At 38.1% G+C, this 26,305-nt stretch overlaps 1 protein-coding gene across 1 annotated transcript in view; it reads left to right on the top strand.

Annotated features, from left to right (window-relative positions):
* Positions 1-26,305, top strand: part of SIM1 (SIM bHLH transcription factor 1) — a 71,701-nt gene that overhangs the window by 15,576 nt on the left and 29,820 nt on the right. The window contains exons 8-9 of the mRNA XM_054569759.1: positions 442-589; positions 24,096-24,264. Of these exons, the coding sequence (XP_054425734.1) occupies positions 442-589; positions 24,096-24,264 (317 nt within the window). The remainder of the gene's footprint in view (positions 1-441; positions 590-24,095; positions 24,265-26,305) is intronic.

Raw genomic sequence — 26,305 nt, 5'->3', positions numbered from 1 at the left:
CCGCCCGCCGCGCAAACCTTACTAAAGATGGTTAGAAAAACCGAGGCTAGCCCACTTGGCTCACGCGCATTGATCCGTATCACTCGCTTGGTTTTTGATATTGTTTTGCTTTGAGCTTAATCTCCCAGGAAAGGGAAGGCGAACCAGGGAGTGAGCTGCCCCAGCTACCTAACGTAGTTAGAAAATCGAGTGGGGGATGGGAGTAGAATCCCCCAACTCTAAATATTCCCCTTTTTTGCTAATCGTGAGGGCTCGAGGACTCGAAACAAATTAACAGGACAATACGTGCATTTGGGAAGGTGCATGGCGTCGCTGTCTCCTGCCCTGGCGCACTTTAATTAGGACCCACAGGGGACCCATACTCTCACTGTCAGGGGTTGCATTTGGGGTCGATCAGGAGCGGGCTTGTTCGCCACCAGCTGCCTTTTGTTTTTCCACCAGTGCTGGTGAAGGGACAGGTGACCACCAAGTACTACAGGTTCCTGGCGAAACACGGAGGCTGGGTATGGGTGCAGAGCTATGCGACCATCGTGCACAACAGCCGCTCGTCCAGGCCACACTGTATCGTCAGCGTCAACTATGTTCTTACGTGAGTGCAAATCTGGGGCTCTTTCTCTCACTTCAAGCTTTACCTAGTCCCCACGAGGGTGCAGGTGGTGGGCACCCACCACCAGGTTCTGCGAGACGAGCGTACCCGGGGGTCGCGGGTTTCGACTTCAGCGATGCCTGCGTTGGGAGGCGGAAGCTTGAGCACTTTCATCTTTATGAAGGAGCTTCCTTCGTTATATTCTAGAGAAAGATTTAGGAGTTTTTCCATCCACAGTTCATATTTGCTTTCTACTCTCTTTTAACCTTTTAAGCGAACTCTGCATTAAATAAAACTTAATGCGGCAGAAAGAAAAAAAGAGAGAGAGAGGAAAGGGTCCGCCGTACGGAGCCGTTTATGGATAACAAACAGGACATCTGTTTCACTTTTTCAAATCTGGGTTTGAAGTTCTTAATTTTAACCAGAGTCTCCAATCAAAGTTAAGAGTTCTGAGAGAGTGATTTTCCCCCTGAACCACAAAGGGGGTTTAAGTGACCAAGTGGATCTGACTTTAACCTCCCTAAAGCAAAGGAACCTGAGCAAATGCTGCAAGTCTTGGCCTGCGCCCAGGCCCCGCACGCATTGCGTGACAGCATCACTGGGTGAGGAGCCGGCCTTGCGGTGCGACCTGCGGGTGTGGCTGGCTAGGCGGCCTGGGCAGCCGTGTTTGAGCCTTATTCTTTTCTAGAAACATAATCGTGTGGCCCTGCAGGCTGATCACGTGGCCTGGTGTGCGGCTGGAGAAGAAAGCACGTTCTGTATAATGTTTGTGAAAGTCGAAAGGTTGAAGCCTCTACGAAGAACCCTTTTGTGTGCGCAGTTGTCTTTTTTTTTTTCTTTTTGTGGAGGTTGAAATTCTTGTGATTTTAGGGGACCTCAGGAATTATTTACTTTGGAAGGGTTGACACACCAGGCCCTTGGTAGAAATGCTAGTTTGACTTTAGGATGTTGGTCAAGGAGTGCTTTTTGGAATCAGACTACACTATAGGTGATGAGGACTGGATTCATTCCACGTTCTTTTAAATTGACAAATTAAAAATGTAGTAGTTGGAAATACTATGTTTGGCAATAACACTATTTGCTTTTTTGTCCCCCTTAATAAGAAAATTTAATTCAATAGACTTGGAAAATGAATTTAGATGAGAATTCAGTACTCAAGAAAATGCCTGGTTACTAAGAAGAATTTTTTTTTAATTTTAGTAAAGTGCCAAAATAAATACTAGTAGGTTTTTGTAATAGCATGAAGGCTGTGTATTTTAATACAGAACAGAAAACATAGCAATATTTGCGGTATCATGAAACAAAATCATCTATTTTATGAATGCAGTTTTTCATATTATTAAAATAAACATAAGAGAAAATGGCAAATCATAATTCATGAAATGAGCCACTCTGTGAAGCATAAGTATTAAAGAGTGAAAAATTATGTCTACTTACCATGGAAAGGAAATTGACATTCTTTAAGAAGGTGCTTTGTATGTCTGAGACATCACAAGCATTATACATACTCTCTGTTCTCTGGTGGGTGCCTGTGGTTAGTAATCATTTTTTATCAAACAGCAGGGTACATAGTCACACAGACCCATATAAATGATCAGAATGCAAGTTAGACCTCCCAATGGGTAAACTTAATTTATGTTTGGAGTCATTTTGAAATATTCTGTTTTGTTTTCCAGTGCATAAGTGTATTTTCTTTCTTCTGTTGACTCTGTCATTCTTCACTTTACACACTTCTTTAGAGCTGCAGGATTAGGCTACCAACTTTACATCAGATTTAAAAGATGTAATGAGGATAAATGATTTACAGAAGGAAAAATAGCATGGCACATGTTTTCCTGAATGTTTTATGCCTCTAAATGAAAATGGAAGTAAACACAAGCACACAAAATGAAAAGCTGAAATTGATTACCCTTTTATGAGTCTCAGCTCACAATCTTTTATAAAAATTCTTAGGACAATTTTTATAGCTGTAAATGTGGAAACTGCCTTAGATAAAATGTCATCAAGTGGCTGTGGGTGTGTTGACAGGATTTTCATAATGAACAGGTTGCAGTTTGTTTGATGTGTATATCACACATCTGGCCGGAAGTTACTGATTTACATTGTCTTAGCAAATTAAATAGATGACTATTGATTCTCTATGGTAGCAGTGAACTACAACATACATTTGTTTTCAGGACTAGCTCTCTATGAAGCCTGAGAATGATAAGTGAATTCTTTCCAAATACACTATCTCAAGCAATGTACTTAAAGAACCACAAGCCCCCCCAAGTAATTTGACAGGCCAGATGTTTTCCAAGTTCAGACATTTTAATAGCATACATTTTGAAGGGATTTTCGTGTCATGAGAGTAGAGAGAACTTTAAATAAACATTCGTCAAATGAAGGTGTGACATTTGGTGGAAGCTACATTCGTAAGAAGCTCATTTTTTAAATTCCCGATGGTAAATTTATTGTTGCAGTTAAAATATGCCTAGAAAAAATTAGTCACCATTATCTAACAAAAGGAGTAAACATACAAATATTTAGTACCTTGTTTTAACCAGCAGCTACAACAGTGCATATAGGAATTTTAGAAGCTGGTGGTGTACGCCCTGCTGCTTTACTGGCTTTGTGTGACCACCATACAGAAATTTGGTGTTCTGAAATTCTGGAGAAGAGAGCGACTGGATACTATGATTAAATTTTTAAAATTCCCTTAGTTTTTCTTTGGCTTCTTGAAGTTCCCTGAGGCTTCTAAAGCTCTTCATTAAAACTTAGCCTGCTCCCTCCAAATCACTAACCCCCCCCCCCAAAAAAAAACTCATTAAAAATCCCACACCAAAAACAAACAAACAAAAAAACTGGCTAGTTCATGATCTTCTGTAAGATAAACAGGCTGTGTTAGCTTTATGTGCCACATTAAAAAAAAAAATCTCTCTTACAAATTTTGGTGCTCACAGGCTTTGAGATAAGTGTTCAGTGTGATAGGCCCTGCTCCTTAATTATTTGTAAGAAAGGTAGGTTAATGGAGCTAGTGTCTAGCAACAGTGAATGGTGGGGAAAGTCCAGAAAAATATGGAGAGGAAAGCATATTGTGTAAAACCTAAGTAGTTTTCTTGAATTCCTTTTTTGGGGGTTTGTTTCATTAGTAGTATTAATTATTAGTTGCCAATAAAAATCATTAGTTAATTAGTGTGTAGGGAGTAAAAAAAATGTGGAACATCCAATAAACTATGAAAAGGAATTTCTAGAAAAGTGAAAAGTCTTGCTTCTCTTTGTGTTCTTAAACTTTATATGTTTTAAAAATAAAACTTTTAAAAATCTATTTTAAGGATAAACCAATGAGGTGTAAAAACTCCATTTTAAAATATTTTAAAACAAATTTTTGAAACGTACAAAAAGTTAAAAGAATGTATAATGATTATTATTATTAAATTTTGTTAGCCTTTCAAAAAAATTTTTTGCGGGGGGGTTACGCAAGACTATTTAATGCCATGGGAACCTATGTAAACACCAAAAATATTTATTTATTTACTTATTTATTTTTAGAAAGAGGGGAAGGAAGGGAGAAAGAGAGGGAGAATAACATAGATCATTTGCCTCTTGCATGGGACAATGCCCAACTAACTGAGCCATACTGGTCAGGGCTAATGACTATTTTTAAGGATCAAAAAATTTAATCTAGTATGCTGTAGCTTGCTAAGTCAAAATGTCATTGTCTGTAGGTCATATAGGTCTATAAATTTGGTTTATGTATCCATTTTTATTCTACTTATACACATCGATTTTTATGTGCACTTTTTTCTCCATAGGGCACATTTAAAATGTTCAAAATTACTGCGTGTAGAAGATTGAAAAAAATATAGATGAAAGCTAGTTTATTGGTGCCATTAAAAACAATCTGCCACTGAAATTCTTTAAGTATTCACTGATATATGAACTTAATTAGTCTGATTGATAGACAATATTTTATGAGAAGTCTTCTGTGATGGTAGAATGTAGTAAATGTTAGTGTATTTAAACTGGACTTCTGATGAGAATTACAAGCTAATACAATTCTGATATTTTGCCTGAAAAGTAAAAGAGGGAGAGAAGATTTAAAGAGTGTTTTGGTAATTTTGGAACCAGACAGATTTAATATCTTCAATAATTTTTTTGTTGGTAAGGAAGATTACTCTGCTTGTTTATTTCCTTAGTTTAGGATGGAACAGAATTATAGTAAAAAGTCTCACTCTTTTAGAGTGATTCACTGATTACAAGGAAGGAGGTAATTTCCTGTGTTAAAATTTCTATTTTAGTGTTGCGAAGAGCATAATAGAGACAATTTACATTAGTGGCCTATATATTTGCTACCTACTAAATAACCTTTTTGAATTGGAAAAGTTAGGGCAAGTGCCAAAGGAGACATACTTCCTTCACATAAGAGAGAAAACAAAGGTCTCTACATTGTAATTTTTTCAGGTCCCATAATTTTTATTCTTCTTTGCACGAAACCATTGTAGTTCTCACAATTAAAAGGGTTTTTAAGTGTCAACATATTCTGTGAAAATAAAACCTTATGTATCCTTACCATAAAACAGCAAACATTAAAATATGCTTGTATTAGTTTGCTCTTTCAGGTAGAATAGTGGTGACTTAATTTGGGCATTTGAAAACTTTTAAAATTAATCTAAAGATCCAGGGATATTATTGTTATTACTATTAGGACATTTTAGAAAATGCTTTTTAAAAATCCTTTTTTAAATATATGGCCAATAATATGTATAGTTACAGAAATAGATTTATTTTCCTGGTTCACCAAACTAGTCTTTTATATTACAAATAATGTTAATTGAAGCACTTTTTGACTTAGCAAGCTATAGCAAAATATAAAGTAATGGATTCTAATGCCTTGAATCTATGGAGCACATGTTGCATAGATTTAATTTTTGGACCATTAAAAATAATAGTCATGCACTAATGTATACTCATAAATTAGATTTGATCCTTAATTGTGTTTGATCTTTGTTATGATAATATTGAACATCAAAGCTGCAGTTGTGCTTTCCAAATGATCTTTAAAACAAATTTTTTTTATCCTCACCTGAGGACATGATTATTGTTTTTAAAGAGAAGGAGAAAAACATTAACATGAAAGAGAAACATTGATTGGTTGCCTTTTGTAGGTTCCCTGTCTGGGGACTGAACCTGCAACCCAGACATGTGCCCTGACTGGGACTGGAACCCGCGACTTCTTGGTCTATGGGACAGCACTCCAACCAAGTGAGCCACACCACTGGCTAGGGATCAAATAACATTTTATGTAGCTGAATCTTTATAGAAACAAATTGAAGACACAATTGTATTAATAGTAACTTATGAGATACAACAACCAAAACTATTAATAGTAATTAATAGTAATTTTATAACTACTAAACACTTTATTAAAAGAAGGAGCTGGGAGATTTAGTCTACTTTACAGTATGTAACACTAGTACTCATTTAAATAATCTTATTCTCATATACTTTCGCTTATATATAATTTTTTTAAATCAAAATAATCTGCATTTAGTTTTTAATTAATTATCTATGCTCAAAATTTGTGCTTCCTTTTTTATTTTATCTTTTACAAATGCCAAATACATATTTCTTTCAAAGTACTGTCACATATGTTACCTGATTTGCTCCTTTGACAGCTCTGTAGGGTGGTTTGGTCAGGGGTCACATTCCCCATTTTCTAGGTGAGGAAACTAAGGTCATATATACCTAGTAATTCATGAACCTAGGATTAAAGCCTAGGGAGTCAGCTCTTATCGTATTGTGAGGTTCTCTGTCTGGAGGTGGGTTAGGGGAGTATGGAGGGGAGAAAATGTCGGGAGCAGGGAATGGATTTAAATGACTAAGGCCTGTAAGGTTCAGTCCACCCAACTTCTGGATAGGCTTTCATTTGATCTCATAATGGAAGATCAAAAAGCTGCCTCTGTTGCTACTTCATAAGTACAGATATTGATGATTTAGTGGTTTAAATTTAGCTAAGCTATCTTCTCAATGATATTCAATTAAGAATAAACCATTTTTGTCCTTGTGTCTCACTAAGGACATTTTGATTTTTGTAAGAAAAAAAAAATGTGGCCTGCAGACATTTTAGTTTTTTACTGAATTGCTTGCATTTAGATCACAAAGATATGTTATTGCTAATTACTTCATTTTTGCCACCAGATTTAATCCTTTATGTCCTTTTTAAACAAAAGTGTTAAAACCAGTGTCAGTGGATTGGCAAATCCTGTCATCCTTTTTGTCAGATGAGGCACAAATTACCTCCTGTGGCAGTGGATTATTTCCTAGATGGTGTGTGTGTCCACGTGTGGATGGGGATGCAGAATTGGTCCCTTTCTGTTTTGATGGAGAATGGCAGGAAAGGCTGTCCCCTGGGGACTCTGTTCAGGGTTGGGGGATGGAGAGCCTCTCTGCGTGCTCTGGGCAGGTGTGTCATCCTCTGGCCCTTTGGCAAGGCTGCTGCTCAGCTGCTTCCCCCTCCACAGTCCTCTCTGGCCTCCACTTCTTCCATTACTGTTGACCTGGAGGGCACTGACTCACGGGACCGCTCCTTTAATTCCTGGGAGGAGCCCAGTTGGTGTGTGCTACATGACCAGTCCCATCACTCATCTCTGGCTTTCTAGCCCAGCTGTTGGGAGGGAAGGGCTTCTGATCTTTGAGGCACATCATGGAAAATCATGGATCATTACCTTATTTAAAGGCAGGGATCCATACATGTTGTTATGCCTGGATGGACAATTCCAATGTAGCTTTCCTTGAACGCCAGAAAATCATGTTTTTGTCTCTTTTTTAAAAAAGATTTTATTTATTTTTAGAGAGAGGGGAAGGGAGAGAGCAAGAGAGGGAGAGAAGCATCAATGTGTGGTTGCCTCTCACACGTCCCCTACTGGGGACCTGGCCTGCAACCCAGGCATGTGCCATAACTGGGAATAGAACCAGAGACCCCTTGATTCATAGGCCAGCACTCAATCCACTGAGCCGCACCAGACAGGGCTGTTTTTGTCTTCTGACCTAGTTTATTCATGGTGCAAACACTCTCTTATGATTGGTACAAGGTCTGTGTGTGTGGGTGTATGCATATGTGTGTTGGATTATACCTATCTTTATAATTGAATAAAAGGCTGCTATTTCTTTCTTCTTATCTAGTGCTTTCCTCTCTATTCCCTGTTCTCATTGGCTTGTGACATCTTTCCAGATGAGCAGATAATAAAAGAAAATTTATTTGGGTTGAAGTTCTGGTGTCTGTGCTTAAACCAAAAGGATTGGCTGCAGAAAGGATTGGTTGGAATTTAGGGGAAACCTGGAAATACCTGAGTGCCTATCAATGGAGGAATTTAACATTCTGCCTAGTCTCAAGGAGTAACTTGTCACTACTTCCTTTCCCCTGCCTCAGCCGTTCCAAGGTCTAGGGAGCTGTCAGGGGAGACAGGTGGTCCATGGTGATGGCAGGGCTGAGGAAGATGAGGAGGAAACTTTTGTGGGGACTGACAATGTTTAGGGTCTGGCTGAGTCTGGGCCATCTGTTTACCATCTGTGACTTTTACTCTGGGAAGTTATACTGCAGTAGGATCAAGATTTTGTTTTTCTAAAACCCCATAAGATCATGCAAAGAAATCTGCAAGGAAAAGGCATGGGCTTTGGTGTCAGGTGGATCTGGGTTTGCATATGCTTTGCTGTGTAATAGTTGTGAGACTTTGAGCACAGCTGAACTCTTTGACACTCTGTTTTCCCATCTGTGAAATGGGGACAGTTGTGCCAAATTTTTAAGGATTGATTGAGGTGGATTAAATGAGACAATATATATATAGCACAGTGACTGGTAGAAAGCAAGTGCTCAAAGAATCTTAACTACTTAACACTTGCCAATTGTGGGATGTTGGTTGAAATAGTTTGGAAGGGGACAAATAATTACCTCTTTTACTTGAATTTCTAAATCCTCAAATCCACAAATTTAAGTTTATTTTCTCCCTCCTCCCCAGTCCCTCAACACACACAGCTGTAAGCATTGTGCTTTTGTGTGTGGTGGTTTCTACAGTTAAGTTAAGCTCGCCCTGTTTTTCACTGCTGTTGCTGTATACTTTAAAGGGAGCTGACATTTCTGTTGGGAAGGAGGTAAACCAGCCTTTACTAAATGCTTCATTTATGCCAGACCAGATGGAAGTCCTTTATCTGGTGGAATGCTGCTTTATAGGAAAAAAGAACTTTTGACTAACTTCTGTTAAATTTCTAAGGTTAATTTAGTTGGAATCAGTGTTTTGTCAACTTGATCAATGTCAGTAATTATAATATAAAGTAAATAAAATGTGCAACACTAGTATTTAAAAAAAGTTTTTTATCCTCACCTGAGGACATTCCTTCTTTGCTTTTAGCAGGGGTTGGGGGAGTAGGGAGGGGGAGAAATCAGTTGCTTTTTTGTCCACATCTCTGACCAGGAATCAAACCCACAACCTGGGCATGTGCCCTGATCGGAAATTGAACCTGCGACCTTTTGGCCAATGGGAGAAGCTCCAACCAACTGAGCCACACTGGCCAAGGAGCAACAGTGGTATTTTTGATGGTGTTCAATGGAGTCTTGTGTATATTCCCTGTTATTCTGCATGGACTGGCTATGGCTGTATCACCAATGTCTCACAGAGTATGGAAGACTGCAGTGATTTATTGCATGAACAGATGAAGCAGAAGTTTTGGCATCTCTTGAGTCGTTTATAATTTAGATGGCAAAATAGAAACATTCCATGTAAATATTTAAGAATTCAGGTTAGCACAGTTTGAAGCAATAAGGTACACTTACACTATTTGCTTAGGACGTTAAATTCAAAAGAGTTTGAAGTGAGGGTGGAGCTATCAGGGAAGGAGTAGAATTTTAGGGAAGCAGAAGTAGAGTCTTTTGAGATGAAACAGGGACTTATACATATTTGTCTCATTGTTCTTTCCCCATAAGTATCCCCTGAAACACAGTTATCACTCTTCAAATTAGATTTAACAGTGCTTGTCTCACTGCTCTTGTCTAAGGTGGGTTTTCTTTCCTTCTTTACCTTGAATATTTTTTGTTGGAACTGAACATGTTCCATAGGATTGGAAACTATTTTCTCTAGAGCTGTTACCTTTCCTAAATTAGTACTGGTATGTCTTCAACATGTTCACCCAACTTTAGGACTAAATTAGTATTTCTTAGCATCTAGGCATAGAACACAGTTTTTAAAGTTTTAAGGGCTATAATTGTTCTAAATGAATGTAAAAATCTATTCAAATGAATATATAGTGATACCACATGTGTAATGGTTGTATTTTTAAAATTATCTGTAGAAAGCAAATGTGAAGTATACATTAGGACCACAAACACAAGTGGATTGGAGGAGAGGGAGGTACAAAGAACATGTACAGGTGGTTCCAGATTTGCAGGACCAGAAGGTCTCCCCAGTGCTGTGTTTGACATCATAATCCCACTGTTATTAAAGTCTGATGCAGCGTAGGCTTCTTAGTGAGATGTTTGAAACCCTGATAAACACAGGGTGGTATTACAAGGTATTTGAAAAGTGTATTATGAAATGAGATCTCACTGCATTTTATTAGGCACCATGGCATATTAGTTAAGAGCTTGGGCTCTGGGTCTATTGCTTGTTCAAATCCTATTGCTGCCACTCACTGGCTTTGCAACTGTGGGCAAATTGTTTAACTTCATTGTCTTTATTTTTTTTAATTCCTTAAATGCAGATAATGATAACATCTACCTCATAGAGTTGTTGGAACATCAAATATGGCAATGATGGAAGTTTTTGGCACTGTATTTAACACAAAGTAACATTGAGTAAATGTGAATTATTAGGGTGGTTATTTCAATGAAACTAAATAAAATAAATTTTAAAAGATTTTATTTATTTATTTTCAGAGAGAGGGGAAAGGAAGAAGAGAAGAAGAAAAACTTTGTTTAGTTGCCTCTCACATGCCCCCAGTGGGGGACCTGCCCCACAACCCAGGCATGTGCCCTGACTGGGAATCAAATCTGTGACCCTCTGGTTCACAGTCTGGCACTCAATCCACGGAGCCACACTAGCCAGGGCTAAACAAAATAATTTTTAACTTGCCAATAAACACAAAAATCAATGTCTGTGAATATTTGGACTGAAGGAGGAAACACGTGAACCTTAGAAAGGCAGAGGGTGGCCACGAATGAGAAATCATCAATGATTCTGCTACATCTGGAAAGGATTGTCAGAGCCTTCTTCAGCCAGTTAGGACTAGTAGGTCTTTCAGCATTCATAAGTGGTATATTGAGCACCTATCATGTGTCAGGCCAAGTTCTGGGGATCAAAACAAATAAGACAGTATCTGGAGGAAAAAGAAATAAACACAAGTATAAGCTGAATCCTAGCTTGATTTCCCTGTAGGCTTGCTTAGGACTGCGATTCTTTCCTGGAGGGAAGAGTTTCCATCCACTATTAGAAAAAAGAGAGCATGAAGTAGCCTGGCGCTGCCTGGGTCACTGCTGGGGAATAAACTTGCAGATGTGGTCAGACTCCCGTTGGGTTAGATGGTGGGGAGAGGGGGAGGCAGTGGGAGGAGCTAGCCCCTAGGTGTGGGTCCACATGTGTTGAGGGAGATCATGATTGGCAGCAAAGATCTGGCTGCAGTCTAAAGAGTCCAACTTTAGTTCTCACAAGGACGACATTGTCCCAGGCAGGTCCTGTATATCTCATTACCTCAGCCAGAGAGAGCAGTCGTGCTTGAGTGATGGTGAGGTGATAGTTTTTTCTGCTTTGAATGGGATTTTAAAATATTTTGGGGTTTGACTTCTAATAGGATTCTGAATCTCAGCAATTTTTTTATTGTTGACACTATTACAGATGTCCTCCATTTCCCCCATTTTGCCCACCTTCACTCAGCCCCCGCCCCTCCTCTCCTGGCCTGCACCACACTATTGTCAGCAAATTTTTAAATTGAAGAATCACTCTAGATTAAAAACTCTTTGTAGATTTGTTACATTTTTAGAATGTTGCTAATTACTTTAAGCATTTTTTTTTTAACTTTTGTATTGCTGCTCTACCCTGGAGAGACTGCAAGATGATTGTCAGCTCCTGAAGGAGGGATGGAAAGATGCTCTGTTTGTTGCCATACTTAGGTTGGGGAGTAAGAAGGACTCACATTTGAGGGGCTGCTACTCTGTGCCAGAGGCTCAGCAAGTCCAAGAGGCTTAGCCAGTACAGCATAGCTAATGAGCGGGCATGCCGACCCAGAGGCAGGACTTCAGGGCCCAGATTCTCTTTGAGCTGGTAATATTGTGCTGGGGTGAACCATATGGAATCACCACTTCTGTATATTAAAATAGTCCCATATTGGCAATTTCATATGATTCCACTGAATATTTAAGAAATAATGTGATACTTTGCAGAGATTTTTGCAAAGGTCTATACATAGTTTACTGTCTTGTCCAATATGGGGTCTTCACAAGGTGACTCGGTTGCTTCACATTCCAGGGGTACTCAGAGCCTAGTCAGCAGGCATGTAATATGCTCACCACAGCTCTGACTCCATCTCCTCTTCATCAGTTTAGCCATCAACAGTTACGGCATTTTCACAAAACAGCTATCGGTAAGCACACACATAGAATATTATTTTGTTTAGAACATCTAATATTTTACCAGGATTCAAAGGGGAGCTTCTGTCTTAAGTAGAAGGATCTTTTTCCTTTGACTGATTGCTAAATGGATAGAGCCCGTGAAAGGATCTTTTTTTTTTTCCTGGGGATTTCTTGTTCAAACAGAATTGGTTGTATCCACATTAGTAAAGCCATGTTAATATGGGCTGCTGGCCAGATTGTGAAAATAGCCTCATTATATTGAACTGGATGTCATAATGGTACCCATTAAGTTGGGATTCTCTCTGTGTTTGTACTTTTAAACCCAAGTCCCTTGCCACTTTTTACATCTCTCAGAGAAAAGCAACATTCGCTGGTAACGCAGTCTGAGAACGTGCTGTCTCGCCTCCCCCTACTAAAAACCATTACAAAAACAGATTCCTTGGTTCTGAGCATTTTCAGGGGTTGGTGGCTTGCTGTTGCTCTTCAATCATTCATTTTACTCTCTGTGCTTGTGATGACTGTAATGTGTTGTGGTTGCTGAAGGTAAGAACTCACGAGAATTAACTTCCTTCAACACTCCCATTAATTGGTATTGGTGTCTACATATACAACAGGAAAAGAGCAGCTGTTTCTCAGAACTAACCAAATGCAACATAAGGCTTTTCTTTTTGGTTTTTATAAGCTGTTAAGAGACTTACAGTGTTGGAAGTCACCGCCTTTCTATTAGCTGTTGAAATCTTACTACAGTCCTGACAAAGTGAAGTCGTTCTTGTGCTGGATTCGGGAAAGGGACCCCTGCAGGGTTAGAGCTCAGGAGAGCTGGCGGGCTGAAGCCCGTGAGAAGGAGGGTGGAGTGGGTGTCCATTTTATTCCTCCAATTAGAGCAGTTAAAGAAATGGCAAAGTGCAGGGTAGCATTTTATTGTGAGGGCTAATTGAAAACCAAAAGGAAATATTTAGAGAGGCTACGTGGCATTTTACATTATAATCTCTTTTCTCTTTGTGTCTCTTTGTCAACTCAATAGGGCCTTCATTATAAACAAATTTCTATCATTAGAATCAGCTTAATTTCTGATGCTATAATTAAGAATATGGTAAGAAATGTTGCAGAGTGTATTTCTCCCTATGGCAAACAGGACGGTTCTTGCATTGGCTCAGCAAATATTTCCCCAGTACCTTCTCTGTGCTAGGGCTATGTGTGACCAAGACAGACATGATCCCTTCTCTCATAGAGCATACATTTTAGTGGGAAAAAAATAGATAGCACTTATAAACAAATATATTATATAAAATTAGGGAATGAAAGGAAAAAAAATAAGCAGGACAAAGAGTTGAGAGTGGTTAGGGAAGTTTTCCCTGAAGATTCCTGAATGGAGGGAAGCAGCTATGTTGAGACCGCAAGGAGAGCATTCTGGTGTGAGAAAGCAAGTGCAAAGGCCCTGAGGCAGAAACCAGCTTGGCAAGTTGATGAACAGAGAAGGTCACTGGCTGGAGTGGAGAAAGGCAATGGGAGAACAGAAGGTGATATGTTAGGATAGTAGAGTCAGACAATTTTGGGTCTTGATGGTTTTGGGAAGCCACTGGAGAGTTATGAACAAAGGCATGGCATGAGCTAATTTAAGCTATGAAAATATCATTCTGGCTGGTGTGAAGAATAGGGTTTGGGGAGGGTGAAGGGCAGAAGGAGGGAGAACAGCTGGGAAGTGATTGTAATTGCCCAGGTGAGAGAAGATAATGACTTGAAAGAAGGAGGTAGTGAAAAGTCAGATTGAGGATATGTTTTGAAGATAGCTGGGGTTTGCTGATGGATTAGGAATGAATTGTGAAAAAAAGAATGAGTCAGGAATAGCACCTAGGTTTCTAGCCTGAGCAACTGAGGTGAATGGTGAGAAGAGACAAATTCGTGGGAATGCTTAATTTGAGATGCCTGTCTCTTATCTGAGTGGACGTTTGGTGTAGATGGCTGGATCTGAGTGTCTGTGCAGTTTAAATTCCTGGCTGGAGATTGGAAATTTAAAGCCAGTAGAGTGGATGAGATCACTAGAAAGTGGGTGTTAACAGAGAAGCCACCCGAAGACCAAGCTCTAAGGCTCTCCTGTGTTATGGGGTCTGTAGGATAGAAGGTGCCCAAAAGGAGGCTGAGAGGAATGAAAGTAGTTTGGTGAAAGATAGGCAGTGAGGTCAGGCAGTAGGGAAAGTGCGAACTTGGTCTTTGGAACAGTGTCCTCCCTTTTCAGTGGTTTTTCATCTTCTCTGTGGTGCCCTTTCACCAGATTCCTTTAGTTTTTCTCATCCCAGATAACAACTGCTCTAGTTCTCAAAGTATGGCCTCATGATTGGCGGCATCAGTGCCACCCGGGATCAAGGGGTTGTTAAAAATGAAAACTGTGGGTTCCACCCTGGACTTACAAATGAGAAGCTCTAAGGGGCAGAGCCCAGTAGGTTGTGTTTTAATAATAAACTTCTCAGGTACTTCTGATGCATGGTAAAGTTTGAGAACTACTGCTCTAGGGAAAAGAACTGTTGAAATGAATCAATGAAAAATAACAGATGAGGGTAACTTTATTATTCCTTTCTGAGCCATCTGTCTAAAGCCAAAGAAATAAATATCTAATACTAGATTTTAAACATCAGTCAGTAGGCCATTATGGAGAAATCTTCATGAGTGGGTCAAGAAACCTTCTTAAATCCTATAAATATTAAAAACAGGTAGCTGCCTATTATATTTTTGGTAATGGATTCTATTGGTAACTATATATTTTATATGGAACTATACAAGCTCTCTGACTTTAAATATAAAGACAATGAAAAATTTGGCATTTTGGTGGACAATCCAAAATCTCTAGCAACAATTTAGAAATTATTTTGGTTAAACACAGCATTTCTACAAGGCAATTGCAAATAGTGTCTGAATTCTGAGGCACATAATAATAATGGTAGAACATTTGTGGAATTGTGAATTTTTATTCATAAAATACATCTCAAATTTATTTTAGCCATTTAAATAATAGAGTTTAATGTATATTTAGTCAAGCATTATAGTAGTAAGGGCTTAAAGAGATTAGAAATAAATGAATCCAATTAAAGAATGTCTGTGAGATTTGATATGTCATAGGTATGGATGAAGTGTTTGCATAGCAACTGTAAAGAAACCATTAATGATTAACCATCTATAAGAGGTTTAATCAAGAATAAATAATATAGGATCTATTTTAAAATATTTAAGTTAAACAAGTGAAGATTTGTACATTCGAAAACATAGCATCAGGCCATCATTTTGGATGCATTGTTTCCCTAGGGAGTTCGAAGTCTGAGGGTCTACTTCTCTATTGTCTGCAGAAATGCCAGTGTTTTTATATTGCGCAGGTAAGAGCAGAGCTTCCAAGAGTGCTGTGAGGTTTGGCCTTGTTGGGTCTCCCCATGCAAAGCCTTGTAGGGAATTTGGGGACCCTGTGGCTTATGAACCTGGGATCGAGATTTTCCAGTGTTTTAGGAAAGTTATTTCTTTATGAGTACTGGTACCTTTTCTGTTCCTGAAGTTTGTGTGGAGTTAAAAATTGGAGCTGTAGTTCTTTCACCCTCTCTGACAAAAGACATATTTAGGGTTTAGGAATCAGCTTTGTTAGGGTCAGAAGAACTAGGTAAGAAAGCTGTTTCTGTGGGAATAAAACTTCAACCTCATACAAGGTGGTAGGTGGTGGGTTCCCCTATAGCTTCTCTATCTTAGGCACTGGAAAAATTTTTAAGGGGAACATACATTTGAAAAACACCAGCTTAATAAATGACAAGGAAGGAGAGGGAGCTGGACTCTGAGGGTGGGGGGGTAAGAAAGAATGGAGGAGAAGGGAGATGGAAAAGAGGAGGCCAGAATAATGTGTGCATTTTATTTGTAGAAAAATTTAAAAAGTAAGAAAAACTTGGTTGAAATTAGTATTGCTTTTTCTTTCTTTTTATTTAGCTCTCCTTCCACCACTCCACAATAGGCTAAAATTCAGGTTCTGATTATGGGAGAAGAGACTCATAGTTTTTAATATATACCTTTGATGAAAGAGGCAGCACATTTTGCATTTAGTTTGTTCAGATCTAACCTTTAAACACCAGCTTCCATCCACTCCCTTCTCCTCAATAAAAGAAGAAACAGGAAAGCTATAACAGCAATAGAATTTGAAACTTAGACCTGGAGGATTCAAAAATATGCCTAAAACTTTAGCAGCTAAATATAGACTATATTCCCAAGCATTAAAAAATGAAGTTCCTGAGAAAAAGAAATATGGCTCCAAAGTAGGGTTTACTCCATTTAAACAATGACGAATATGCTATCTATGACTCACATGAAACTAAGTTGTTTTAAAAAACTACATGGCAAGAGTTTCTATTTTTTTCAATTATAAGTAATAGTTTAAGTTATATCTTCCAAAGAAGGAAATATAAAGTCATACAGTTCACATGAGAGCCTTTAGAAACAGATAATTCTGTAAGATGGGAGGGATAGAAAAGACAGCAGAAAGTAAGTGAAATGTATAGACACTGAGAGAGCATATGGTCATTTGGACATTGAAAAATGGTAAATGGTGCACCTGAGAACTTGAACCCATGGGAAAGAAGTTTAATAGTGCTTGATCTTTTGCTGTTTAATACTATTCACAAAGAGTAAACCCTGGAAATGTAAAGAAAAGGAATTTGGGAACCATTTCAATATGAAGTGAGAGTACCTAAAATTTGCCTCAGTTTTTTTTAAGGAAATAATTTTTCTGATTATAAAAGTAATACAGGTTTATTCTAGAAAAATTTAACATAATGCAGAGAAGTATAAAGAAAAAATACAGTACATCGTTAATCTATTTTCTAGATATCCACTATCGACATTTTAGTTTTTTGCCTTTGCTACATGTACATGCATATAGAGTACGTGTTACATATATGTGTATATATGATACATGTTAATTTTAAAAGATAAATTTTCACTTTATTAATAGCTTTTTTTTATGTTATTAGAGTAACAAAATTTAATGACTGAATAATATTTTATCACATTGGTATGCCATAACTAAATAATGTTTATATTGGTTATTATTTTTATTTATAAATGTCTTATTATTTACAGTGAATTATAAGAAGTTACGTTGATAACATCCTTGTATATAGACTTTTGATGTGTTTCTCTGATTATTTTCATAAGATATATTCCTAAAAGTGCAATTACTGGATTTAAAGCATGGACATTCTTAAGACTCTTGATAAACACGTCCAGTATACTCCCTTACCAACTGTATATAAGAATGCCCATTTATTCCAGCTTATTTTCATTGGGATTTATTGTTATTAAAAAAAAAAGAATCTGCCCTGGCCTGTGTGGCTTATTTGGTTGGGTGTCGTCCTGCAAACTGAAAGTTTGTGGGTTTAATTTCTGGTCGACGCACATACCTATATTGCGGGTTCAGTCCCTGGTTGGGGTGCGTACAAAAAACAACCAATCAATGTTTCTCTCTCACATCGATATTTCTCTTTCTTCCTTGCCCCCTCGCTCTTAAAAAAAGTCTCTGCCGATTCAAAAGGCAAAATGGCTAAATTCATATAGGTTATTACTAGTGAGACTAACACTTTAAAAATTATTTAGCAATTTGTGCATTGTTTACATCCTTTTCTTATTTTCCTATTGTATTATCACCATTTGTAGAAGTTATATCTCTGGTGGTTTGAAGTACAATACTATTCCTTCTCACTCCTTCAATACATGTCTAACAGTTTCAAGTAAATGGCTGAGGATTAAATTAATTCAGTATTTTAGTTTGCCTAAATATCACATATGCCTTGCCTGAATTATAACTTCATAAAAATTAAGTGCATTGTATTAATATACATAACAAAAAATAGTAACTTATAATTCATTTCTTTGATTTAAGACCTCACAGAATTTCAGAATGATCAACGTTAATTATATACTGGGAATTAAAAAAACCCTTCACATAAATTTGCTTACTTAGCAGGTATCTCTTTCTTATTTATGCAGAAAGATTTGCCAGTTTTTTGAATTTCCAATTATTTGGATTTGAGATGAGTAAGTTTATTGCAATGAGAATTATTTTGTTAATCACTTGCAAATATCTGTTCTCTGTGAGATATTGTGCTAGACAGCAAGTAGAGATTGTTATGAGAGGGAATTCAGGAGGTTGTTGTTAAGATATGCCGTTCATCACACTGTGAGACAGAACTGGAAGTGCCACATGGGTAGGAAAGACGGTAAATAATATAGGAGCTCAAGGGAAGGAGCAGGAAGGAATCCTGGTGGCCCGTGGGAATGAGTAAACAAATTCAGATGCAGTGTGGTAGCAGGTCTGGATTTAGCTATATTTCAGTTGTGTCACGGGGTGATTCAAAGGTATAACACAAGCCCTGTCATGAGGATAGTTGACTTTGCCACATCTTAACACTTCACAGCTTTTGATTTACTTTTCGGTTGTTATTGTTTGCACCCATGTTTTTCCTTCTTGAAATCACAGTGTGATAGTAGACTGTGCCTAAGCCATCCCTTACCTTTGTGTGCCATCCACTCTATAGTGTGCTGGAGGAAACCTACAAAATGGAGGGAAAGGCATTTTTGGGAAGAGGCAATATTTATGTAACACCAAAGACTTTTTTGAGAACTACTGAAACCACCAAATCAAATGGAGAAAATCACAAGGAGCAAACACAAATCCACTTATTAGTGTGACACTATTACATTTCACAAGGGTGCCTGAGCCTAATTTCCTAGCAGGCTGTCCTAGTCTGGGATCCCCTTGCCACATGGAATCCTCCTCATCAGCTCTCTCTGCTGGGCTCCATGGGATCTTTAAAATGAAGTAATGAAGTAGGTCTCTCCACTCCGGAGGTGGATCCAGTGGAGAGGCAGGAACTCTGCCAGAATTCAAAGAAGGTCATGCACTTCATGTAACAGTGACTCTAGAATCCAATTAAAAAGTTTAGTATTAAGGCACAGTCATTCCCACTTAATCCGATCATGGTTTAATGCAATCCTCTGCTTATTTCAGTCAGTGCCTTTGGAGCCAAATCAATTGTATGTCTTTGTTTCCACATTTTCCTCAGTAATTTGATCACCTTCAGCTGTTTAAAAAAATAGCTCATTTGGGAAATCTGGCAACATTTTTTAAAGAATTGCCACATAACATAAAGTCAACAAAGAAACTCCAAAATGGCCAGCTCCAAAGCTGATGGTACAAGAAGCCAAACTCAGTTGTCTAAAATGGAAGTAGAATAGGGTGTGGCAAATTGCAGAGGAAAATTCTTGCAAAGAACTTTTACTCAGCAGGAACTGATAAAATATTGTTACCCTTTCTCTGTGCATTCATTCCAATTCACTTAAAGACTGCAAATGTGTTAGTGCTACTTTTAACATTGTGGAGGCATGTTTCCCACTTGAAATGATAGAAATATTTATGCATTTCTCCGAAGCTGATAGTACCTTTTAGTGGCGAAGGTACCTCCTATTTGCTTTGCATGGGTGTCACACTGAGTTTTCTACACAGCAAGGTGGTATTTACCTCGTAAGTGGGTTTGGCATATTTCTTAAGGGAATGCCAGAAGGCCAATGATGCACAAATGGGTCCTTTTATTTTATTGGAATTTGAGTAATTCCAAATGTGTACATGACTATTATAAAATTTAGAGTAGACTCAGATGGTTAATTCTGCAAATTGAATGATTTCTGACTGTCCATAATGAAATAAGAGGATTACTTTGGTCTGTGCAAATATGGGTGAGATTGACAAGCTGCGTGTTTTAGTGATTGCAAATTACCCATTTCACACTGCTTTCAGAGCTGAGGTACTTGTGGATGTCCGCAGCTCTGATACAAGTCATTAAAGGGAGAAGAGAAAACAAACGTAGATTGGTATCCGTAGCTATTTCAAAAATGTGCCAGAAGGTGCATGCTATAGTTCTTCTTTCAATATGCCATTCATGTTTGGGAGAACTGAATGAGAGAGATGGTTACCTATGGAATCCCAAACAGAGTCAGTGTGGCACTTTCAAGAAAGCTGCAGAAGTACAGCAGGCTGTGTCCTTCCTTTGTTTAAGTCAGTTAAGTCAAATTCCTCACCATACTCACTTTAGAGTCTAAGTCCTGTGTGCCCAAGTATTTTATTTTGTCCAGCTCCATAGGGAAGCATTGATATGCGTACCCCTAATTTTGTTATGCATATAGCTAACTTTGAGGATGTGTGTGATACCAGAACATGCCTCACTGAGGGGAAGGGAGAGAGGTAGGGCCAGACTCTTCTTTGTTTCTGAGTCTGGAGGAGGGAAATGGAACTCGTAATGTGATTCCTATAAGCAGCTAGCCCTTTAATCTATACAAATGAAATACTCAATTTAATAGAATTCTAAAAATAAAACAAATGCTTTGTTCTTAGTGAATTTGCCATTCAGAGCTCCTCTTGGCAGCACATCAACCGTACTTGAAATGTCTTTAAGTGGGTATTTTTTTTATTGTGCTTTTCATCTGAACACATCTTTTGAGCTGTTAGACTTTTGAACAGGCTGAACTCTTCTCGGAGTGTTGGGTCTGTGTTGTTTAAGGTCCTCATTTGCTGACTAAGCAATAAAGAACTTACCTTAATAAGTATTTTGGCTGTAGAGTTTAGAGGCCAAAAACTAATAGAGCAAATTAAAATGAGTTTGGGGTAGAAAAAAATTCAGTATAAGGAGGTGTTTGTGATGAAATGGATTACAATTTCTATGAAAATGAAGCTATTGTTCTTGGGAAATTGTGGGTGAAAAAGTGCCACAGAATGTGGGAGTTAAGAAATAATACTCACTATATATTGAGCATTTACTATGTTCTAGGTACTGTGTTATGAGTTTTTCATATAATATTTAATCTAAACCTCACTGCATCCCTATGAGTGATAATGAGGAAATCGGGGTCTAAATGGGTTATTACCTAGAAAGTGGCTCAAACCCTGACTTCATGGCCTTCTCTAAAGTGTGGTGGATTCTTTTTGGTAGTTTTTGATGTGCATCAAAATGTTAAACATTTTTATGAATTTATTAACAGATATGCATAAATCATATTTTTTAGAGCTTTCATATCAATATTTAGAATTTCAAATCATTTGCTGGTTTTAAAATGTTATTTAAGATTTCATTTGGAATATTTCTGTCATTGGAAGCAAAATTTATGTAAAAATTTTGGAAAAACTTTTTCAATTAGTTGAGATGCATGCTTGTGGAGTTTGAAAGTATGCAAGAGAACAATGAATTCTTGTTAACTCTGTGCTTGTGGCCATGAAGTTCCTGTGCTAAAATGTTGCATTAAGAGTGAGTGTACAAAATTGCTTAGCTATATTTTCAGGAGTGCATGATTTTTGCTGTCAGGCTAGGTCCTGTCAGGCAGAGACTGGATGAATACTCTGCTGTCCAGTGGACCGGATCACATTTGACACAGAAGATGCCCAAGCGTTGGTTGGAAACCTACTGTCAGAGCTCAGCTTCCCTGGCTCACTGTCACACACATGTGACCTCAGGGCAGGTGGTGGGGAGGAGGGGACTTACAGCCATGAGGGTCTTTTGCCGCAGAGAAAGGCTGTTGGGTTACAAGTTATTAGCAGTTATTGGGGTAAACAATTCTTTTCTGTTTGCAACTGTATCTTTTTCCTCTTCCATCTATGAAAAATAGTGTACAAATAGTATTGGAATACAACAAAATCACCTTTGAGTCTTGTCCTCTAAGAACTGAGAATCCACTGGGACAGATAGCACATAATCACTTGAAAAATAAGGTTAGAGGAGGAAAAAAGGTAATTTCTGGTTCCCTCCATACTTCCCTCTGGAACTGGCCCTGGTGCCTTCTTCATGGAGATAGTGACTTATTCCTTCTGCTCATTGATATCTCTGTGAGCCCCAGAACAGAGCCTGCACAGAGACACTCAGTAAACATGTATTGAAGGAGTTAATGGGGTTAGATGTCAGGAGGGGTTCCATAGAGGCAAAGGGGATTTAAGATAGTTCTTTATGAAAGGATTTTATAGGTACATATTGGGGGAGAGGGAGAGTCAGGAAAATATAAGGTCAGTATGGGGAGAACTATTTTGGATGAAGTGAGGAGCTGATGAAGGAAAATTTTGAAATATTGTCAGATATATAGGTGGGAGCCACCTTTTCACATTTTGGAGGGCACTGAATTTCTGACCAAGGAGTGTTTGGAGTCTATGTTGTGAGTTGTCCTCAGTTGGAGTTGATTAGAACAGTGGAGCAGACCAGGCTTGTGACCAGACTGCCCAAGCCTGAAAGACAAAGTGCGTGCCCACATTCTAAATGTCTGTTGCTCACGGAGGAGGCTTTTTTTTGTTTATTTTTTTTTCTTGCACTGAGTAGATGGGTTATCTGATATGAAGCCATTGTGGTTTGCTAATATATATCACTAGACTGTTGTTTGTGGTAGTGATATTATTGAACCTGTTTTATTTGGTTTCTATTCCTAGTCACTTGAGGGACTCCTTGCCAGAATCATAGTTTTGCTTTTGCCTGGTCTTTCAGTAGGAGAACAAATAGGGGGAAAGAAAAAAAGGTAAATGGATATTTGCTGATCCATGGAAATCTGCCAGTCACTTTTTCATATATAATGTTACTAGTTTATTATATTTCATATACCAATCCTAATCCAAAGAGTAGTAAAATACATATAAAAATTTTTAAAAGGTGAACCAATTAGAGAAAAGGAAAAATAATATAAGAAAAATAATGGAAGCCAGTGGAGTTCATTGCACAAAATGCCTGCCATGAGGACTTGCTAGAGGTGGTTACAAATTGGACCCAGAGCTTGGGGCTTTTTGACTTCCAATGCAGAGAACAATGCAGAGAGATGAGTTATGTGATTCACAGTGTTCATGAAATAAAAAAGAAATCATATACCCAGGTGCAGCCCAGCTAGTTCTTGAACCTGAGGGAAAGTGGTCCCATGAGTCCTTATAAAGAAGACTCTGAAGCATTTTATTTTTGCCAGTGGGAAGGGTTGATATCCTCTTGCCAAAACCAAGGAGTCAGACGAGATGCCCTGCTGCCCAGAAGGGGACTGAGGTGGGAGCTGTGGGCAGGGCCAAGGATGTGGTCTTCAGCCCCTAAATACTTCAAGCAGTAGCTTTGCGATGGCCTCTCTGAGATACACACTTTACTCCCTTCCTATCAGTCTGCAGGTGTGTTTGTTTATTTGTTTACCATCTTTTCCCAAATAGATTATACTCTGCACAAGGGCAGAGGCTTTACATTTCTTACTCTTCTTTCATCACCACATAGCACAAAATCTGCTATATATTAGGAGCATAATAAATATTTATTGAATGAAAGAAGGAATGGAAAAAAACAGTGATAAAATATACCCTAAGGTAACTGAATTAGTTAGGGATATTTAACTTACTTATAAACCAGGTTACATTAGTTTCCTAGCTATAAGAATATATGGAATGTTTATCTGAATTATTGATCTTGGAACTGCTGATAGAAGATATTCTTCTTGCCAATAATCAGATAGCATCAGATGGCCAGTTGTCTGTGGAGTTTACCGCACACAGAAAATGTTCAGAGTAGGTTTTGGAACCATGTCACCAATGAGAACACAAAAACTCAGAGATTGAATTTTTTTTCCTACTTATAAAAATAAGGAAAAAAAATTTAGTGAAGAAATTTTTATGAGCATATAATATAATTTCTTTGTAGTATAGGCGGCAGCTGTATTCACACACATTAGTTAAATGTTAGGCATTTCTAAAATAATCAAGGTGTTTGTGGAAACCAGTTATATAGACAACTACTGCTTGCTTCCTTTTCAAATACTGATTACTGTCGTTCCTGGTGAGAGAATGTATGAATTCCATTGCCTCTGGTGGCTGATGAAGGGCTATGTTCTCCTACCCCACAGGGACACGGAGTACAAAGGGCTACAGCTCTCCCTGGATCAGATCTCAGCCTCCAAACCAACCTTCTCATATGCCAGCAGCTCTACGCCTACCATGCCTGACAGCAGGAAGGGGGCCAAGTCCAGACTCTCCAGTTCAAAGTCAAAATCCAGGACTTCCCCATATCCTCAGGTATGTGCATTGCCGTATTGCCAGTTTCTTTTCTTGGGACCTGGTTTGGTCTCGTTGTGGAGGAAGTATGATAACTGTTTGAAATGAATTACCTGGTTTTAATTAATTTGAAACTTCAAAAAGTCTGGAAAGCTTTCTAAAACTATTTATATCTTTTTTTCCTTTCTTTAAATTAACTGTGCTAGTAAAAATTTGAAATGATCTTGTGGTTTACTGCTTTTATATAAAGGTTGTGAGAGTCTCAGTTTGCAATTGGGACCATAACTTTGTTATTCCAAGGAGATTGGTCACAAAATTTGCCCCTGCAATGATTAACTAGAAAGATGGAGCCAGCATAGCAAAATACGGGAGACAAGAGCTTGATGTAGAAGAAGTGAGTCTTAGGATAGGAACTGAAGTCAAAGGAAATTAGAGAAGTGAAGGCAAAAGACCAAGGATGCATTTCATCATGAGATTTGAGCACAGATGGGCTTTTTATGGGGAGGAGTGAAGCAGAGAGGGCTTTCCAGATGGCAGGAGTGGTAGGAAAAGCAACTCTTCTCATCTTTGCAAATGGTGAGCTGATGAGACCCAGAGAAGGCATTCCAGAAATAAACCCTGCGCGATACAAAGATGAGTCCAGATTTTGGAAGGAAAAAATTATTTTCTGATCATCAGAAACTAGACTATGTCAAGCTGTGTTCACAGCTCTCTCTGGTCTGAAGGGAGTGGGACAGAACTGGGGCTTCCCCAGTCCCAGTGTTCTGTGACCACTCACCTTCATCCTGCCCTTTAAAGGCAACATATCAAACTGCCTGCAGTTTATTAGAGTAACTTATGAGAAGATTTCTGGGCTAGTATAAAACCAAACTGGATTTGGAGTCATTTCATCAAGGTTATCTCTATTATTTATGTTTTTAATATATTTGTAATGTAAAAATGATAATCTAGGACATACAGAAATGATATTTCCTTACTTATCAGAGCATATTCTGTTGATTTCTGCAAGTGTACTGTTTGAAGAAGTGCCATCGTTGAGCTAATGGTCACTAAGAAGCTACTATGTGCTAGATTATTTTAGTGGCTCAGTATGTGACAATGAGTAGGTCATGGCCCCCAAGAGACTATGTCACATGGTTTAAAGTCTCCCACAAAAGGCCAGAAGACATTTTTCAGGGGATACCTTCTGTTACAAGGACTGAACACTTTACTTATAAGGTGCATTTTAGTTAAAATCGCTCTAGAGGGGGAGTTTTTATTGAACATCTGAGAAGCCTTTCTTATTAGTATCTTGTACCTTGGGAAAAGTTTTATTACCTCTTTACCTGTTTGAAAGGATGGATCATATATTTTGGTAATTCAATACTTAAATATATGGGAGTGTTGGACACATAGATGAAAGAATTTAAATTAGGAAGTACTTAGTTAAGAAGGAGCTTGCCCATTTTACAGAAATTAAACCACAAAAACAAAATCTCCTCATTGAACTTCCAAAGCCTCACTGTCTATGTTTTCTTTCATGCTCAGCTCTTAATGTCTAAAATTTTTATTAGTTTACTCTAACAGTAGAGTAACTACACATTTAAAAAAAATGTTTTTATTGCCATTAGGTTGCCTCTTGTGTGTGTGGGGGGGATGAGTTAATTTGAAAGTTAAATATGTTCCATAGTTAAAAAAAGTAATGCAGAATAGTAGAAAGTAAAAATATTCTCTTTTATACCCTCATTTTCCCTTTACAAAATGGTGCTTTATTCTAGAAATGTTCTATGAGTATAAAAATCATTTATATGCACATACATATGTCTACATAGCATTTCTCTTGACATTAGTGTGTTCATTTTTGTGGTTAATACGTATATAAATTTAGTTCTTAGAATTTTGGCCATATGTCTCATTTGAAAGTGTACAGTCATGAATTAAGTTTATTTAACATCTATGTATCTAGTAAAGGTGATTCTTTAATCGTGTTTACTTTAGATAATCATGGTGCTGGGTCAATCACTGACTACTTGAGTTCCTACTACATGGGTTGCCCATAGACGAGTGAACAGGAATTTGTAAT

Source organism: Pteronotus mesoamericanus, unplaced genomic scaffold, assembly GCF_021234165.1.
Source record: "Pteronotus mesoamericanus isolate MK-2021 breed Mesoamerican mustached bat unplaced genomic scaffold, CSHL_Meso_final contig_20, whole genome shotgun sequence".
Classification (NCBI taxonomy): Eukaryota; Metazoa; Chordata; class Mammalia; order Chiroptera; family Mormoopidae; genus Pteronotus; species Pteronotus mesoamericanus.
Note: the sequence above shows the minus strand (reverse complement) of the source record. Positions and strands in the feature narration are given on the sequence as shown.